Here is a 20361-nt window from a genome sequence, read left to right on the forward strand (position 1 = left end):
GCGAAAGTACAGTGAAAACTCCACATTGCAGCCTTGCAGTTCTCATCCATGAGGACCACTCTCAAGTGGACCACCAAAGTTGCTATGGCTCGAACAGAATGAGCCTTGACATGGCACCCAAGGTGTAGTCCCGCCTGAGCATAGCAGAAGGAGATGCAATCTGCCAGCCAGTTGGACAGAGTTTGCTTAGCCACTGCAACTCCCAATCTATTTTTATCAAAAGAGATGAAGAGTTGCATGGACTGCCTGAGGCCTGCTATCCGCTCCAGGTAGAAGGCCAAGGCTCTCTTGCAATCCGAACCGTGCAGAGCACTTTATCCTGCTGCGAATGAGGATGGCTGGATCACCTTTCTGAGGAGTTTCCCTGCTCCAGAATAGCAGGACACATGAGAACCACTGAGCTGCACTGCCCCAGAGAGCCTTCACTCCCCTTTCTGCCCCATCGCAGTATTTACAAAAGGAGCCCGCGACACTCAGTACAGGTTTGGCTCCGCAGTTCAAATACTTTCTCCCCCTGTCCATACCTGCATTCTTTACGGTATTTCTGGATGTGACTCGGACCTTCTGCATTATCTGCTCTGGAGAAGGAAAAACAACCTTAGGAGGGCTACTGCCCTGAGGAGGGTCCCCTACCCAGCCCTGGCAGTCACTAGAGAAATCAACCTTAGGAAAGGCCATCGCTCCAATGCAACGTCCTCCTCTTCCTACTGGACCACCTCCACCTACCACCTGCTGGAAGTAGAGAACTATTGACTCCTTCGCTGTACCAGCTTATATAAGGAGGGGCATCAAGGTAAAGAGTCTTGTACTCTGCCTCCAACCGCTGGTAGAAGGAACAAATCCCTCTGGCAGGCGAAGTGGAAAGGAATATTAGGAAAGACAGTCTACCCTCCACTAAATGAACATACAGCAAACCCCAAAGAAACCTGAGCAATGCAACATATCTCCCCTGCTCCTAGACCCAAAGGCAAATTTGTACACTTTGCAGGGCGGGGAGATATTTGGGACTTGGTGCCTTTTAAACCTATGGACTACCATTGTGCGTTTTTCAGGGCCTTGTTACTTTGAGGTGCAAAATATCACATGAACCCCCCTCCCCAAGCTAAAATAGAGTTTAGTAAAGGATGCCCTTTGTACCTGATGCAGTGGATGGTTAAATGACTTGCCCAAGTAGCAGCAGCAGGATTTGAACCCTCTCTTCCCTCTATGGCAATCCTCCAGCAGAGGAACAGGTTAGAGAGCAAAATATAGCAAGCAGCCCTGTAAATACTCCCTGTTTTACTGAATAAAGCCTGCTGTATCCAGACAGATGCATAGGCTGTATAACATCAACACAATGTTTGTTGTATTACCTGATCGTGCTATAATGCTATTGAACTTTGCCCCTGGGTGTAAAATTCTCAGCCATCCTTCAGAAGGAAAGTGTAGAAAACAGAAATTTTTTGAAAAGAGAAGAGGCTCACATGTCTGGTCTAACTCAAGCACCACCGGACTGATTTCTGTGAAATGGTACAGATTCGCAGAAATTGGAAAAATCAGACTTCCGTCTCCTAGATTTCATGGGAAAGAGACCATTGTGGAAGGAAACGCCGAACGGGTGCCAAATAGAAACATATAAGTACCATTATAACCATAATGAAACATCTGTACTTTTCCCAGCATTCAGATCAGACAGTGTAATATTCGCAAGACTTTGAAATAGAGCAACTTCTACCAGGTTTTTCTTTTTCCACAACCCATGTTCGCTCATTCACTTTTCCGTCCATGCTCTCTTTTCAATATCGCGTCCTCGGAGGAGCGTGCATTTCATCATTTCATGCTAACCTGCGCCTTCAGAGCCCGGACAATAATCTGGGCGCCAGTGATTGTTTCCTCTGCCAGGCGCCCGCTGTCAGCCCTCGACGCGTCAGAAGCCATCTCCACGATCCAACACACGGCACCAGGCGGGCGCCACGCACGTGAATCATAACATGTGGGGGGTCGGAAGGGGGTGGAGTCGGGCGAAGGAGGGAACGCCGTGATGTCACACAGCAAACTATGGACTCCCTTCTCACCAATGAACAACCGCCCTCATTTGAGATTGACAAACGTCAAAGCCCTCAGTAACCACGGAGAATCGCGGAGATGGAGCGGGGCTAATGCTTTTTACGCGAATGAAAGCAATCTCTCTTCCATGCCGGGCCACTTCTGAAGCGAAGGGGCGGGATTACAGGAGGCACACTTCCCGGTGGTCGCCGATTGGACGGCCGGGGGTTGCCTCATGTCGGGTCTCTCGCGCGAGATGGGGGCGGGGTTAGTGTGGCGAGGCGGCATGTGTTGTTGGAGCGGGTCTGGCTGCGCTGTACAGTCCGCAATACTCGTGAGGTGAGCGGCTGTGTTTGTTGTTGCGTCCGTGAAATAATTTAGATAACTCTTCCCGCCAGGACCTGGCGATTCTGGTTGACAAGTATGTGTTCCGGAAGCCGTCTGATCTCTCTGTACATTCAGTTTTGTTTTCCTTTCCTGGCGTTTAAAAATCTTTAGAACAGAGTTCATTATCTCATTGTGTCAGTACAGTAAATAATTGGAACGTGATGGACAGCTGTTAGAATAACATGGCGGTGTGTTCTCTCTCAGTTTAGCCTCGCTAGAAAGCAGTCATTTTTTCATTATACAGTTATATCATTTGAAGGATTATGTAACTATAAAAAATCACCTCTATTGATTCAGTAGTTTCAGAAGTGAACACTTTTTTTTTTGGAGTTCCTGTTCACAGGGCTGTTGCAAGAGTATTGCGCCCCCTAGGCACATTTTTCAATCTTGTGCACACCTCCCCCCCCCCCCCCCCTTGTCATGCCCTCCCTATATACTATTAAAAGTTATGCAAGTTATAATAGGTTTTACATAAAAAAGCACATTTAAAGTGTAGTCTTCTGAGGTAAAGATATCACAACATGTATATTATATTTACATGAAGCACTGTGGTGCCAGCCAGAAAACTCAGCCAATAACGACACTTTGAACCTGTATGGAATTGAAGGAGTTCGATTCCATGAACCCCTGAAGACTGCACAGCTGTGATGCCTCTCGTCTCATCATGCTGCAGTGAAACGCACAGCCATCTTGATTTACTAACATTTGCAACGCAAATAACACGTAATGACGTACTTACGCACTAACGTTTAGTGAACGTGACTCCATTTTGGATTCATATTTTGTATTGTATTAATACGAACGCTGTCGCGAATATCTAACCCGTCAATTAAATGACGAAACAATAGTCTGATCATAAGCTACACCTACTAGAGACCACGCTAGCTATTGCTTGTTCAGCAGTTTGTAAAATGTTTGTTCAGCAAAACCAGAACGCATGTGTGAAAGATAAGAACTGTAAAGTGTATAAAGGTTTGCTCCGAAGGGGGCGTGGCATGCAGTTGTACTAAGCCGTTGTCTTAGCTGCATCTTGCTGGCAATAAAAGTCTATCTTTACGGATCAGTTGTCTGGGCCTCCTTACTGACTAAAAAGAGACGGTTACATTGGCGAGCCAGCCAGGAGGTACCGGAGACGCTATTTTAGCTCTCCAGAAGGTCCGGTAGTTTGGTGGCGGAGCAGTCCCCCTGATACACCTGGTGAGTGGCCACCGCTGAGTTCAGCGATCAGGTTTCTAAGGGGATCGTTCCACAGAAATTCTGCCGGGACCTCTGGATTGATGATCCGGGAAGAAGGCTTTCCTGACGATCGGAAGACCCCTGCAGGCGAGTATTATGGGAATCTGGAAATAAGTAAAGACTAGCTAGCTCAGGAAATAGCCCGGTCTTTTCTGGCTGACCGAGGGGGCCTTGATCACACCCCACGCAGTGTGTTAGTAGGAATTATGCTCCGAAGACCACGCGGATAATCTGTATGGAAATAATAAGTAGCGTATACGACAGTGGGAATAGGTTTCTTGTTGTGTGAAAGAGAGTGAATGGCCTCGCAGTTCTAGACCGGGCGACCGCGTTCTAGTCGGGGCAATTGTGACCCTTTGTGTCTGACGGATACGGACCCCTTACCTATCCGTCTTCCCTTCCCTCCTTTGTCTGTGAACTCTATCCTAATGGGAGGGAGCGGGTCGACTCCGTTAAAAGTCATGACGGAACACTATAGCGAAGTGTTCGATGAACATAAATGTACGAAACCCGGAATGATTCAACGATGCACCCATAAATGGCCCGGTTTCTGTGTAAATTGGCCTCCTACAGGAACCTTTAATTTCCAAACGGCCACACGGGTCCAGAAAATAGTTATACGAGAAGGGAATCCGGGTTGCCCTGAGGATATACCATACATAACCGCGTGGATCGCAGTTATTGAAAATCCTCCATCCTGGGCGAAGAAATTAGTGGAGGGAGCCGCCCTCGTAATGGTGGCTCAAGCATGTAAGATGGGAGACCGGAAATCCCCAAACCGGAAGAGAAAGGGCAAAGCGGCCATATTGGACTCTACAGAGCATGCGTCAGCTGAGGCGGCCATATTTGTAGTACAAGGGAACCCACGGACTCCAGAAAAAAAAATTAAACCCCTGCCGCCTCCAGCATTGCCCGACGCTGAAAATATTTTGCCGCCGCCATATGCCCCTTCCTATCCCCCCACATATCCCATGCCACCAAGCCCCCCAGTCCCCTCCAATGCGCAAGCTGATCCAAGAATGGCACTAGCTCATGAAGAACGACCTGGAACGGCGACCGCGAAGGAAGAAGGCGGCGGCGAGGCATCCGTATCAGACGGAACTCGCAGTAAGACCCAAGCCGCAGCTAGTTTGCAATTACCAATCAGGGAAACATCAACTGTTGTTCCCGTAGTCCCAACTGAAGAAAACGAGCATCGTACTACGCAAACAATAAGATTATTTACTTACATACCTTTTACATCCAACGATCTTTTTAATTGGAAACAGCTGGGGCCATCATACGCTGAAAAGCCAGAACAGATGGTAGACTTTTTACGGGGCATTTTCGCTGCCCACAACCCTAACTGGGCTGACATCCGGCACCTAGCCTCTATTCTTTTCACCACTGAAGAACGTCGGCAACTACAACTAAACATGGAAGAGGCAGCTCGATTAGGAGCCGGATCAGACGGACGTCCCGAAGACGCAGTAAGGGACTTAGCCCCGACTGCGGATCCTAACTGGGATTTCCAGACTGCGGCAGGGCGGGAGCGCATAACCGCCTATCAGACCGCGTTTCTTGAGGCTTTAAAGAAAGGGAAGCAGAAGGTTGTAAATATGGGAAAAATCAAAGACGTGGTGCAGCAGAGAGATGAATCCCCCGGAAACTTTTTGGAGCGATTAATGGACGCATATCGTCAATACAGCCCATTTGATCCTGAGGATCCCAAATATCAATCTATCATACTGATGAGCTTCGTTAGTCAGTCCTGCCCAGACATCCGCCGGAAGTTGCAAAAGCAGGAAGGGTTCGAGGGCATGAATATCAGCCAATTAAAGGTAATGGCTGATAAAGTGTATGTAAACCGAGAACCGGATGGAGACAGCAAGGAAAAGAAAGAAACTAGAAAGTTAAGAGAACGTGTTAGTCTGTTAGCCGCAGCGTTGGAAGAAACTAATTTCGGGAACCCGTCTAGGCAGTATAACGGGTATCCCGGATTCCGAGGAAGGGGCAACCCACCATCAAGAGGGCTGCCAAGAGGACGAGCGAATAGAGGAGGATTGGTTAGAGGTGGAAAAATGCCATTGGGAACCAACCAATGCGCATATTGTAAACAAGAAGGGCATTGGAAGTCTGAGTGTCCGGTGCGCCGGCAAGCAAAGCCGGGCGAATACGCACCGCCCAAATCTAAAGAAGCAGAATGGCAGATGACTGTAGGCGAAACTTCCGGCGAGGATAGCGAAGCATGACTAGAAAGGGGAACTCTTCCTCTAGACCCCCTTGTGGAGATAAAAGTGGGGGCTGAAACGTTCAAAGGACTGTTGGATACGGGTGCTCAACGATCTGTGATGACCACAGCCATCACCACGCCTACTTCAAGAAACATCTCTATAGTTGGGGCTTCCGGAAAACCACTAACTGCTCCCTTCCTTCAAAAACGGCAAGTTACAATAGGAGGACAGTTAGTGTCCCATCAATTCCTCTACGTGCCAGGGTGCCTAGTACCTCTCATAGGAAGAGACCTCCTATGTAAATTAAGGGCTACCTTGCAATTCGAACCTACCGGTGAAATCAAGGCATCCTTTGCCGATAGCCCAGTTTCCCTGATATGTCCACTACAAGAAGAATGGAGACTGCATCTCCCCGTTCTTGAACAAATCACTCTGCATCGATACGAAGGGGACACCCCTCTTAACGAACAGCGCAGACAACTGATGGATAGTGTGCCCCAAGTATGGTCCGAACAGAACCCGGGAGGAATAGCTATCGACGCTACCCCCATATGGATAGAAATGAAGCAGAATGCACAGGTGATCAATCAACCTCAATACCCCATTCCATACATGGCCAGAGAAGGAATTGAAGTACACCTGCAGAGACTGTATGATTTGGGAATTCTCAGGCGAATCCGATCTGCTTGGAACACCCCTCTACTGCCCGTAAAGAAACCCGGTTCTTCTGATTACCGACCTGTACAAGATTTACGGAAAGTGAATAATCAAGTAGCAGATCTAGTAGCCCTTGTACCAAATCCATACTCAATCTTGGCTCAAGTCTCTCCTACCTCCAAGTGGTACAGTGTCATTGACCTCAAAGATGCTTTCTTCTCCGTTCCAGTAGCAGAAGAATGCCAGAAGATCTTTGCCTTCACATGGGAAAATGCACAAACTGGAATCAAGCAGCAGTACACATGGACTCGCTTACCGCAAGGATTTAAGCACTCACCCACGATGTTCGGGGAGCAACTGGCAAAAGACTTGAAGATGTATCAAGTCACGTATGGGCCAGTCATACAGTATGTGGATGACCTTCTGTTGTTTCGTGAAACGTATCACGAATGTGCTATAGCCACACTCCACTTATTAAAGACGTTGTACTCAAAAGGATACCGTGCAAGTAAAAAGAAGGTGCAAATTTGTGAATTGGAAGTAGAATACCTGGGATTCCAAATCCGGGAAGGTACCCGTTGCCTTGGAATATCCCGTACCAGTTCAATACGAGGTCAACCTGTACCCACTTGCAAGAAAGAGCTCCGAGCGTTCCTTGGAGCTGCAGGATACTGTAGGCTGTGGATTGCTAACTACGCTGTTATCGCCCAGTCCCTGTACGACAAGCTGCGGGGAAAGGAGGCAGAATCTCAGCCTTTTCAGTGGGAAACCCATGAACTGACAAGCTTACAACAACTGAAAGATGCCTTGATTGAACCACCTGCACTAGGATTGCCAGATGTAATGAAACCATTCCATCTATTCGTCGATGAAAAGAAAGGCATGGCCATTGGGGTATTGACTCAAACTCTAGGCTCATGGGAAAGACCTGTTGCATATCTGTCAAAAGGAATGGACAATGTTGCAAAAGGATGGCCAGGTTGTCTAAGAAGCATTGCTGCTGCATGCTTACTAATTCCAGAAGCAGTCAAATTAACTTTTGGACAACTCTTAAATGTAACAACCCCCCACACCATTCAAGGACTGCTAGAAACCCATGGACCAAAATGGATGACTAATTCACGTCTTGTAAAATATCAAGCTCTGCTATGTGAAACTCCTGAAATCCAAATACAGGACAGCAAAAACTTGAACCCGGCCACTCTTATGCCGGCACCTGAACCCGTCGCACATGACTGTGAGGAGGTCATGACTACAATACATTCCAGCAGACCAGACTTGAGAGATCAACCATGGCAGGGAGCATGGACATTATTTACTGATGGAAGTAGCCAAGTTATTGATGGAATTCGAGTTGCTGGATATGCTGTAGTTTCTGAAGACGACATTATTGAAGCTGAGCCCCTACCACCCGGGACATCAGCCCAAAAAGCTGAACTAATCGCTCTCACTCGAGCTTTACAATTGGCAGAAGGACAGACTGTGAATATTTATACAGATTCCAAATATGCTTTCCTCACAATCCAGGTACATGTAGCCCTATATAAGGAGCGAGGGTTCCTAACAGCCGAAGGAAAGCAATTGGCCAATGCATCTGAAATACATCAATTACTAGATGCTGTGTGGGCACCACAAAAGGTAGCTGTCATGCATTGTAAAGCCCATACCGGAAAGTCAGATCCCGTTGCAAAAGGAAACCAATGGGCAGATAAAACAGCAAAAGAAGCAGCCCGTGCACATTTATTATCAATCCCAACTACAACATATCCACTTCTACAATTCCCAACAGAAACTCCTACCTATTCGACAGAGGAGAATGAATGGGCACAGGCTGAACAGATCCACCATCACAATGGCTGGTGGATTCTGCAAGATAACAGAATATGGATTCCAGAAACATTAGCTTGGACTATTGTCAAGGAAGCACATAACAAAACCCATCTCGGACGAGATGCACTGGTAAAGTTGCTGGGAAAGACGTATTACATCAATAAAATAATCCAACTAACAAAACACGCAATCAGCCAATGTGTCACATGTGCCAAAAATAATCCTAGAAGTGGACCTGGTCCATCACCTGGACATATTTTAAGAGGAACTACACCTTTCCAAGTTTGCCAAATTGACTTTACTCACATGACTCCGTCCAAAGGCTACAAAGCAATGCTGGTGGCTGTCTGCACCTATACCGGATGGATCGAAGCCACACCAACACGAACTGAAACCTCCAAAGAAGTTGCGTCCTTGCTCCTTCACCAAATCTTACCACGCTACGGATTACCAAGACAAATCAATTCAGACAATGGACCAGCATTTACCAGCGATGTTATCCAAAGACTAAGTAAAATCCTCGGTATCACATGGCATCTGCACTGCGCATGGCGACCGCAGAGCAGTGGATCTGTTGAACGGGCTAACAGAACGCTGAAGAATCAGATAGCTAAACTATGTCAAGAAACAAAGACCAAATGGCCAGACATCCTACCCTTAGCCTTGCTACATCTCAGATGCAGTCCAAAACGATCAGGGCTAACACCGTATGAGATGATGTATGCAAGACCTCCACCTCTCCCTTCTTTTCCCGAATCATTGCAGATACAAGGGGAGTTGTCACTAAGTAATCAGCTCAAAGGATTATATAACACAGTCATTGCAATTCAGGACTATACATGTGACGTTGAACCGTTAGTTTTGTTAACCCCAATTCATCCATTCCAAGTTGGAAATTCTGTATGGATGAAGGACTGGGATGAATCCGATTTCCTCAAACCACGTTGGAAGGGTCCATACACAGTACTACTCACCACTCCTACTGCTGTAAAGGTCTCTGGATGTCCTTCCTGGATTCACTGGACTCGCCTAAAACCTGCTGCCTCCAATTGGCAAGTCTCCAGGATTGGAGACCACAAATTAAGATTCACTCAAAACAGGCAACAAGATAGTCCAGATTAGATGATTATAGTACTTTGCTAAAGAGTACTAACATATACATTTTTTCTTCCTTTCAGAATTAATCTACTGAACTACTTACGATTCAAGTCCAACGTGTTCACCCTCAACTTTCGGCTATGACAACCAGACTACTACTAGTTATTCTACTGATTTCCTGTTCTACAGCTACATCTCTTGTTCTACCTCTAAGCAAAAACTGCACTGAATGTGTCAAGTTAATCCGTACCACTACTCTAGATGGATTCCAGATTGTCTCTACCATCATACACCAATCTCAGCCACCCGACTCATGTGCAGCTCAGCCTGCGTGCTCATTGAATACTACTCAAGGATACCAGTCTTTTCACCGGTGCCTACAAAATGACAAGGTCATTTGTCATACACCTACAACTCCCAAGTACTATAACATCACCCTGACCGCCGGATTACCAAAGAGCTATACCTCAACCATCGTTCCGGAAGGAAAAGAGACGGTTACAGAATTAGGCTTATTGTAACATATGCTGGGTGTGGGCTGCGTCTCAAGAAAGCCACGCGTAAACTGAATTGCAATTACAATACAGTAAATCTCATACCAAAATAAACTGCCACTACTTGAACCTGTAACCGTCTCTTTTTAGTCAGTAAGGAGGCCCAGACAACTGATCCGTAAAGAAAAACTTTTATTGCCAGCAAGATGCAGCTAAGACAACGGCTTAGTACAACTGCATGCCACGCCCCCTTTGCAGCAAACCTTTATACACTTTACAGCTCTTATCTTTCACACATGCGTTCTGGTTTTGCTGAACAAACAATTTACAAACTGCTGAATAAGCAAAAGCTAGCGTGGTCTTCAGGAGGTGTAGCTTATTATCAGACTATTGTTTCGTCATTTTATTGACAGGTTAGACATTTGCAGCGGCGTTCGTATTAATACAATACAAATTATAATTCCAAAATGGAGTTACGTTTCACTAAATGTTAGTGCGTGAGTACGTCAGTACGTTACTACGTATTAGGTTCCGTTTGCGTTGCAAATGTTAGTGAATCAAGATGGCTGTGCGTTTCACTGCGGGGATGATGAGACGAGAAGCGTCTTTGCGGTGCAGTCTTCAAGGGTTCATGGAATCGAACTCCTTCATTCCCCCCTTTGATACTTCAACGTTGTTGAAAGGTAGAAGTATCATTAATAGTTGTTGTGTAACTGAAACGAGAAGCAAAAATTAATACATAATAGGTGTAAGGTGGACCCTAAGAGGTTGCCAGGTCGTTGGTTTCTTCACGGGTTTGAGACGGATGGACCCTATTGATCTCACCCCCCTTTGTAGCCCGGCTTGCCCTAGCAACCATGTGGTCCAATGGGATCAGTTACAGTTTAGTGTCAAAATAATCATTTTCGTCATCAGAATCAAATGTGACATCAGAATCGGATGATTCTTCAGAAGTAGGGAAGGAGGAGATAGACACATACTTTTTGATCATCATGACATGAGCAGCTGCTCTGCGATCAGCTATGGTTTCAATCATGGATCGTAGATTTCTGAAAATGAGAGGTAAACAAAGAGGGAATAAAATGCAAGATAAAATAAAAAACAGCAGAGGGATAAGAATATCTTTCAGTCCGGGAATTGAAGTAAGCCAATTTGGTAAGGAACCCGTCCAGTCAAGGACACCGGTCCATGTCTGAACAGGAACATGGGCCAGACGGATCATCCGATCAGTGATCTCTTCGATGACTTTACTCTTATCATCAATCTGTAAACAACAATTAGAGAGATTAAATTTCCCACACACACCTCCTTCTTGTGCTAGGAGGTAGTCTAAAGCCAAACGGTTTTGGTATACAGCTGTGATGATTTTGGTGTTCTGCTTAGCAAGGATATTGAGAGCCAGTGCTGAATCATTGGTCAGGAGTTCCAACACTGCTTGCAGTCGGATGATGCGGTTTAACATATAAATTGGAGTTCTATATCCATAAGAACCATCCTCAGCCCAAGTAGCAGGGCCATAATATTGTACAATTCGTTCAGGAGGCCACTCCTGATCTGACCAATCTCCAATAGAAACTTTTGTAGCTCTACGACGTTTACTTGGCTTTATAGGACTGTAGACAGGCACACCTAGGGTTTCTCCAGCGGTGATTGGTAAGAGGAAAAAACTTGGCCGAATGGTGGCCAAGAAACAGGTGCCGTACCAGTGGAGTGGTAACTGCTCATAAGCTCTTCGGCCACAAACAAAGTAGTATCCATCTGGAGCAGCGAAGAGAGTGGTGGGCACCCCAGCGGCAGTCCATGTTTTGTTTAAGGTTGATTCAGTCCACAGGGTCGTGGGCATAGTCAAATTCTCCGTTTGCCACCAAGTGAGTTTGGTCAAGTTGGCAGTGAGGACCCCTGTACATGGTGAATTGCCAACAGAAGTGGTGTAGATTCGGGAATGTTGTCGTGATATACATTGTCTGCCAATAACATCTGTTTGGAGAGCCCACTCGTATGGATGCGTCTTTCGTTTGTAAGATATAGTTGTGTTTAAGTGATCGAGGTCGGTTTGGAAGACCTCCTTGGCTTCCCACGGCCATTGCTCTCCTGTGTGTGTGCCTCCGCAGACAAAACAATTCTTAACTTCGAGAGAGAGAGCTATGTTCTCCGCCAGATTCACAAACATATTCTTCGCTTGATTTGAAAAGGTATGCTTCTTCAATTCTTCTGATGCGTGGGATATTTCATCAAAGAAGGATTGGTAACCAACCACAGTGGTCTGATGGATAACTGGTCGAGGCTTGTCTCTACGCTGGGTGATCGTGATGTAAGTCATTGGGTCTTTTCCAGTTCCGTCGATGCCAAATCCCCAAGTATCTTGCCAGGGGGAACCTTCACCTCGTATAGGCCATTGTATGGACACAATATTACCAGTTCCTGCCGTCAATCTGCCAATGCCGTGGCAACCATGATAGCCTCCTCCTGTGTAGTCACACACTAGAGCCCAACCCGACAAAATCAGGTCTCCCTGACACGGTATCCAACCGGATGGATTGGCGGCTCGGTTGTACGGGCAAAGGTACTTGTGGTTATGAACATAGGAGTTTTTCCAGGCTTGAGACCCGCAATGAAGTGCATTCGGATGTTTATCAATTGCTTCGCATGCGTCAAAGGTGATGGTAACGCTTGACCCACTTCCCATGAGTATTTTAGTTGAGTTGATGTAATATAGGATTCCCTTGCCTTCGGGAATTATAGTGGAAGTATAGCTCTTTGGCAATCCAGCAGTTAGGGTGATGTTGTAGTACTTTGGAGTTGTTGGCGTGTGACAAATGACTTTGTCACCCTCTAGACACCGGTGAAAAGACTGATATCCTTGAGTAGTATTTAGAGCGCATGCAGGTTGCGTTGCACAAGAAGTGGGTGGCTGAGATTGGTGTATGATGGTAGAGACAACCTGGAATCCATCTGGAGTTGTGGTACGGATTAATTTGATGCATTCTGAGCAATTTTTGCTTAGTGGTAAAATAAGTGAAGTAGTTGAGGAGCAGGAGATCAGTAGAATAACTTGTAGAAGACTGTATCTCATGGCAGGAGAGATTTAGTAAACACCTTATGCGTTGCCTTGTTAGTAGTTCAGTTGATTGATTCTGAAAGGAAGAAAAATGTATAGGTTAGTACCGTTGTGGCAAAGTACTAGAATCAAAGTCATTTACCCCGGATTAATTTGCTGTCTGTAGTGGGTGAACTTTAACTTGTTGCCCCCTATCCTGGAGACCTGCCAACTGGAGGCAGCAGGTTTCAAGCGGGTCCAGTGAATCCACGAAGGGCATCCAGAGACCTTGACAGCAGTAGGAGTAGTTAATAGCACTGTGTATGGACCCTTCCATCGTGGTTTGAGGAAATCTGATTCATCCCAGTCCTTCACCCATACAGAATCTCCAATTTGAAATGGATGGGTCGGGGTTAGCAAGACAATCGGTTCAATGTCACAGGTGTAATTCTGGATGGCAATGACTGTGTTATATAGCCCTTTGAGCTGGTTGTTAAGGGACAATTCCCCTTGTATCTGTAGTGATTCAGGAAAAGAAGGTAGAGGTGGAGGTCTTGCATACATCATTTCATATGGGGTAAGACCGGACCTTCTTGGACTACACCGTATGTGCAGCAAGGCTAAAGGTAGGATATCTGGCCATTTGATCTTTGTTTCTTGGCATAGTTTAGCTATCTGATTTTTCAAAGTTCTATTAGCTCGTTCAACGGCTCCACTACTTTGTGGTCGCCATGCGCAGTGCAGATGCCATTTGATACCCAGAATTCGACTCAGCTGTTGGATAACTTCACTGGTGAAAGCTGGTCCATTGTCCGAGTTTATCTGCCTTGGTAATCCGTAGCGTGGTAAGATTTGGTGAAGTAGCAGAGACACAACTTCTTTAGCAGTCTCAGTCCGTGTCGGTGTGGCTTCGATCCATCCAGTATAGGTACAGACAGCCACCAACATTGCTTTATATCCTTTAGATGGAGTCATGTGAGTAAAGTCGATTTGGCAAACTTGAAATGGTGTTGTCCCTCTTAGAATATGTCCAGGTATAGGACCAGGTCCGGTTCTCGGATTATTTCTTGCACATGTGATACACTGACTGATAGCATGCTTTGTTAATTGTACGATTTTGTTAATGTAGTACGTTTTTCCCAACAGTTTTATTAATGCATCTCGACCAAGGTGGGTTTTGTTGTGGGCCTCTTTGACAATAGTCCAAGCTAATGCTTCAGGTATCCATATTTTGTTATCTTGCAGTATCCACCAGCCATCACGGTTGGGGAACTTCTCAGACTGTGCCCACTCATTCTCTTCCGTTGAATAGGTAGGAGTTTCTGTTGGGAATTGTAGAAGTGGATAGGTTGTAGCTGAGGTGTATGGTATATGGGCACGGGCTGCTTCTTTCGCTGTTTTGTCTGCCCATTGGTTCCCTTTAGCCACGGGATCTGATTTTCCTGTGTGGGCTTTGCAATGCATAACAGCTACCTTTTGTGGTGCCCACACAGCATCTAGCAATTGATGTATTTCGGATGCATTGGCCAATTGCTTTCCTTCGGCGGTGAGGAATCCTCGCTCTTTGTAGAGGGCTCCATGTACTTGGATGGTGAGGAAAGCATATTTGGAATCTGTATAAATATTCACAGTCTGTCCTTCTGCCAATTGCAGAGCTCGAGTGAGAGCGATTAGTTCAGCTTTCTGTGCTGAGGTCCCGGGAGGTAGGGACTCAGCTTCAATGATGTCATCTTCAGAGACAACAGCATAACCAGCGACCCGAATTCCATCAACGACTTGGCTACTTCCATCAGTAAATAGAGTCCACGCTCCCTGCCAGGGTTGATCCCTCAGGTCGGGTCTACTGGAATGTATTGTAGTCATGACTTCTTCACAATCATGGGCAACTGGTTCAGGTGCCGGCATAAGAGTGGCCGGGTTCAAGTTTTTACTGTCTTGTATTTGAATTTCAGGCGTTTCACATAGCAAAGCTTGGTATTTTACAAGACGTGAGTTAGTCATCCACTTTGGTCCATGCGTTTCTAGCAATCCTTGAATGGTGTGAGGAGTTGTTACGTTCAGAGTTTGACCAAAAGTTAATTTGACTGCTTCTGGAATGAGTAAGCATGCAGCCGCAATGCTTCGAAGACAACCTGGCCATCCTTTTGCAACATTGTCCATTCCTTTTGACAGATATGCAACAGGTCGTTCCCATGAGCCTAGAGTTTGAGTCAATACCCCAATGGCCATTCCTTTCTTTTCATCGACGAATAGATGGAATGGTTTCATTACATCTGGTAACCCTAGAGCAGGGGGTTCAATCAAGGCATCTTTCAGTTGTTGTAAACTTGTCAATTCTTGGGTTTCCCACTGAAAAGGCTGGGATTCTGCCTCCTTTCCCCGCAACTTGTCGTACAGGGACTGGGCAATGACAGCGTAGTTAGCAATCCACAGTCTACAGTAGCCTGCAGCTCCAAGGAACGCTCGGAGCTCCTTCTTGCAAGTGGGTACAGGTTGACCTCGTATTGAACTGGTACGGGATATTCCAAGACAGCGGGTACCTTCCCGAATTTGGAATCCCAAGTATTCTACTTCCAATTCACAAATTTGCGCCTTCTTTTTACTTGCACGGTATCCTTTTGAGTACAACGTCTTTAACAAGTGGAGTGTGGCTACAGCACATTCGTGATACGTGTCACGAAACAACAGAAGGTCATCCACATATTGTATGACTGGCCCATACGTGACTTGGTACATCTTCAAGTCTTTTGCCAGTTGCTCCCCGAACATCGTGGGTGAGTGCTTAAATCCTTGCGGTAAGCGAGTCCATGTGTACTGCTGCTTGATTCCAGTTTGTGCATTTTCCCATGTGAAGGCAAAGATCTTCTGGCATTCTTCAGCTACTGGAACGGAGAAGAAAGCATCTTTGAGGTCAATGACACTGTACCACTTGGATGTAGGGGAAACTTGAGCCAAGATTGAGTATGGATTGGGTACGAGAGCTACTAGATCTGCTACTTGATTGTTCACTTTCCGTAAATCTTGTACAGGTCGGTAGTCAGAGGAACCGGGTTTCTTTACGGGCAGCAAAGGGGTGTTCCAAGCAGATCGGATTCGTCGGAGAATGCCCAAGTCGTACAGTCTCTGCAGATGTATCTGGATTCCTTGCCTGGCCATATATGGAATGGGGTATTGAGGTTGATTGATCACCTGTGCATTCTGTTTCATCTCGATCCATACTGGGTTGGCGTCGATGGCTACTCCTCCTGGATTTTGCTCGGACCATACTTTGGGCACGCTATCCATTAGCTGTCTTCGTTGTTCGTTCAGAGGAGTATTCACTTCATATCGATGTTGGGTGATTTGTTCGACAACGGGGAGATGTAGCCTCCATTCCTCTTGGAGTGGACAAATGAGAGAGACTGGATTATCGGCAAAGGATGCCTTGATTTCACCGGTGGGTTCAAATTGCAGGGTGGCTCTTAATTTACACAGGAGGTCTCTCCCTATCAGTGGTACTGGGCACCCTGGCACGTAAAGGAATTGGTGGGACACTAATTGTCCTCCTACTGTAACCTGCCGTTTCTGGAGGAAGGGAGCAATTAGTGGTTTTCCAGAGGCTCCAACTATGGAGATATTTTTCGACGTAGGTATAGTGATGGCTGTGGTCATCACGGATCTTTGCGCTCCCGTGTCTAGCAATCCCTTAAATGTTTCAGCCCCAACTTTTATTTCCACCAGGGGGTCAATGGGAAGTGCTCCCCTGTCTAGTCATGCTTCACTATCTTCGCCGGAAGTTTCGCCCACGGTCATCTGCCATCCTGTTTCCTTAAGTTTGGACGGAGTATCTCCTTCCTGCTTTGCTTGCAAGGACTCCGGACACTCAGCCTTCCAATGTCCTTCTTGTTTACAATATGCACATTGATTGGTTCCCAATGGCATTCTTCCGCCTCTAAGCGATCCTCCTCTATTTGCTCGTCCTCTTGGCGGCCCTCTAGAGGGCGATCTGCCCCTTCCTCGGGGTCCGGGATATCCGTGATATTGCTTGGACGGGTTCCCGAAATTAGTTTCTTCCAACGCTGCGGCTAACAAACTGACACTTTCTCTTAACTTTCTAGTTTCTTTCTTTTCTTTCCTGTCTCCATCCGGTTCTCGGTTTACATAGACTTTATCGGCCATGGCTTTTAATTGGCTAATATTCATTCCCTCGAACCCTTCCTGTTTTTGCAACTTCCGGCGAATGTCTGGGTAAGACTGTCCAACGAAGCTCATTACTATAATGGGTTGATACTTGGGGTCCTCTGGATCAAATGGGCTGTATTGGCGATATGTATCCATTAATCGCTCCAAAAAGTTTCCAGGGGACTCGTCTTTCTTCTGCAGCACATCTTGGATTTTGCCCATGTTTACAATTTTCTGCTTTCCTTTCCTTAAGGCTTCAAGAAACGCGGTCTGATAGGCGGTGATTCGTTCCCGCCCTGCCGCGGTCTGGAAATCCCAGTTAGGATCTGCAGTCGGGGCTAAGTCCCTTACTACGTCTTCGGGACGTCCATCTGACCCGGCTCCTAATCGGGCTGCCTCTTCCATGTTTAATTGTATTTGTCGGCGTTCTTCAGTGGTAAAAAGAATGGAGGCTAAATGCCGAACGTCAGCCCAGTTGGGGTTGTGGGCTGCAAAAATGCCCCGTAAAAAGTCTATCATCTGTTCTGGCTTTTCAGCGTATGATGGCCCAAGCTGTTTCCAATTGAAAAGATCGCTAGATGTAAAAGGTATGTAAGTAAATAATTTTATCGTTTGCGTAGTGCGATGTTCGTTTTCTTCAGTCGGGACTACAGGAACTACAGTTGATGTTTCCCTAATTGGTAATTGCAAACTTGCTGCGGCTTGGGTTTTACTGCGAGTTCCGTCGGCCACGGACGGCTCGCTGCCGCTTTCTATCTTCGCGGTTGCCGCTTCAGGTGGTTCTTCATGAGCCGGTGCGACTCTAGGATCAGCTTGCGCATTGGAGGGGGCTTGAGGGTTTGGTGGCGTAGGATATATGAGGGGACAACTAGGGGCATATGGTGGCGGCAAGATAATTTCAGCGTCGGGCACTGCTGCGGACGGCAGGGGTTTAATTTTTTTTTCTGGAGTCCGTGAACTCCCTTGCACTACAAATATGGCCGCCGCAGATGACGCATGCTCTTTAGGTTCCAATATGGCCGCCTTTCCCCTTCTCTTCCGGATTGAGGACTTCCTGTCCTCCATCTTGCGTACTTGAGTTATCATTACAAGGGCGGCTCCCTCTACTAGCTTTTTTGCCCACTTCGGAGGATTTTCAATAACTGCAATCCAAGCGGTTATGTACGGTATATCCTCAGGGCAGCCCGGATTCCCCTCTCGTATGACTATTTTCTGGACCCTTGTGGCCGTTTGGAAATTGAAAGTTCCTACTGGAGGCCAATTTACACACAAACTGGGCCACCTATGGGTGCATCGTTGAATCATCCCGGGCTTTGTACATTTATGTCCATCGAACACTTCACTATAGTGTTCCGTCATGACTTTTAATGGAGTCGAGCCGCCCCCTCCCATCAGGATAGAATTCACAGACAAAGAAGGGAAGGGAAGATGGATAGGTAAGGGGTCCGTATCCGTCAGACACAAAAGGGTCACAATCGCCCCGACTAGGACGCGGTCAGCCCGGCCTAGAACTGCAAGGCCATTCACTCTCTTTCACACAACAAGAAACCTATTCCCACTAGCATATGCTTTACTTATTACTTGTACTTTTTCCTGTTCATGCGCGTGGTCTTCGGAACGGGGTTCCTACTAACACACTGCGTGGGGTGTGATCAAGGCCCCCTCGGTCCGCCGGGGATGGACCGGTTATTTCCTTAGCTAGCTAGTCTTTACTTATTTCCATGTACCCATAATACTCGCCTGCAGGGGTCTTCCGATCGTCATGAAAGCCTTCTTCCCGAATCATCAACCCAGAGGTCCCAGCAGAATTTCTGTGGAACGGTCCCCTCAGAAACCTGATCGCTGAACTCAGCGGTGGCCACTCACCAGGTACGTCTGGGGGACTGCTCCGCCACCAAACTACCGGACCTTCTGGAGAGCTAAAATAGCGTCTCCGGGACCTCCTGGCTGGCTCGCCAATGTAACCGTCTCTTTTTAGTCAGTAAGGAGGCCCAGACAACTGATCCGTAAAGAAAAACTTTTATTGCCAGCAAGATGCAGCTAAGACAACGGCTTAGTACAACTGCATGCCACGCCCCCTTTGCAGCAAACCTTTATACACTTTACAGCTCTTATCTTTCACACATGCGTTCTGGTTTTGCTGAACAAACAATTTACAAACTGCTGAATAAGCAAAAGCTAGCGTGGTCTTCAGGAGGTGTAGCTTATTATCAGACTATTGTTTCGTCATTTTATTGACAGGTTAGACATTTGCAGTGGCGTTCGTATTAATACAATACAAATTATAATTCCAAAATGGAGTTACGTTTCACTAAATGTTAGTGCGTGAGTACGTCAGTACGTTACTACGTATTAGGTTCCGTTTGCGTTGCAAATGTTAGTGAATCAAGATGGCTGTGCGTTTCACTGCGGGGATGATGAGACGAGAAGCGTCTTTGCGGTGCAGTCTTCAAGGGTTCATGGAATCGAACTCCTTCAAACCTATCTATGAAAAGACAACACAGCCAATATTACATCCTGCCCCAAAACACCAATATATCACCAATGAGGAAAACCGAAATAAGCCAAGCCTTTGTAGATCCATACACAAACTACACATTGACAGAATATCCTACTTTGGTCAGGCATGCAGCACACAAGAAGAAACTCACCAAATACAGAATAAAGACACCAAAAGTATAAATAAAAATGTTCAGATTAAAAATGAACTGGAAACCTCCAGAAGCCAGACACTGTATGCAGTGCAAAAGTAGAAAAAAATATATCACCGTGGACAGCCAGAAGAGTAACAATTATGTGAACACTATGAACTTTATATGTTTTTAGGAATTATTATTATTAGATGGGTAATCATAAATGGTAATATATCACCAGGGATTTAATTTCACTCATTCTTGGATGTAATATGGTATAGATTTTAATAATAGCCCATTACAATTTTTTTCTTTTATCATTCTGTTTCAGCCTTTGAAAATAGCGTAATAAAAAAAATTTCAAAAATTGTCCACATAAAGTGTCACTGAAAATATTTTTGAGATAGTTCTTTTAAAAATCTTAGTCCTTTAACAAACCTAATAAACCACATTCTGAAATGTAAGTCATATAACTTATTCACAGAAAAATGTTTGCAGGTTATATAGGCTCACGAAATTTCCCAGCTCATATAGGAATGTTGATCTTACTCTTCCAATGCATCAGACTTAAACCATTTTGAATATAATAA

At 46.0% G+C, this 20361-nt stretch overlaps 2 protein-coding genes across 4 annotated transcripts in view; one reads left to right on the forward strand and one right to left on the reverse strand.

Moving 5' to 3' along the window:
- Nucleotides 1-2164, reverse strand: part of HACL1 (2-hydroxyacyl-CoA lyase 1) — a 114514-nt gene extending 112350 nt beyond the window's left edge. The window contains exon 1 of one of the 3 annotated variants that reach the window (XM_029589209.1): nt 1825-2164. In XM_029589209.1, the coding sequence (XP_029445069.1) occupies nt 1825-1917 (93 nt within the window). In that variant the 5' untranslated portion in view covers nt 1918-2164. The other 2 variants (XM_029589211.1, XM_029589212.1) reach the window with 2 other exon arrangements.
- Nucleotides 2165-2286: 122 nt separating this feature from the next.
- The window catches only part of BTD (biotinidase), an 85057-nt gene continuing 66982 nt past the window's right edge, over nt 2287-20361 (forward strand). Inside the window, exon 1 of the mRNA XM_029589213.1 lies at nt 2287-2364. The gene's annotated coding sequence lies outside the window, so the exon portion shown is untranslated. The remainder of the gene's footprint in view (nt 2365-20361) is intronic.

Source organism: Rhinatrema bivittatum, chromosome 2, assembly GCF_901001135.1.
Source record: "Rhinatrema bivittatum chromosome 2, aRhiBiv1.1, whole genome shotgun sequence".
In the NCBI taxonomy this organism is placed as follows: Eukaryota; Metazoa; Chordata; class Amphibia; order Gymnophiona; family Rhinatrematidae; genus Rhinatrema; species Rhinatrema bivittatum.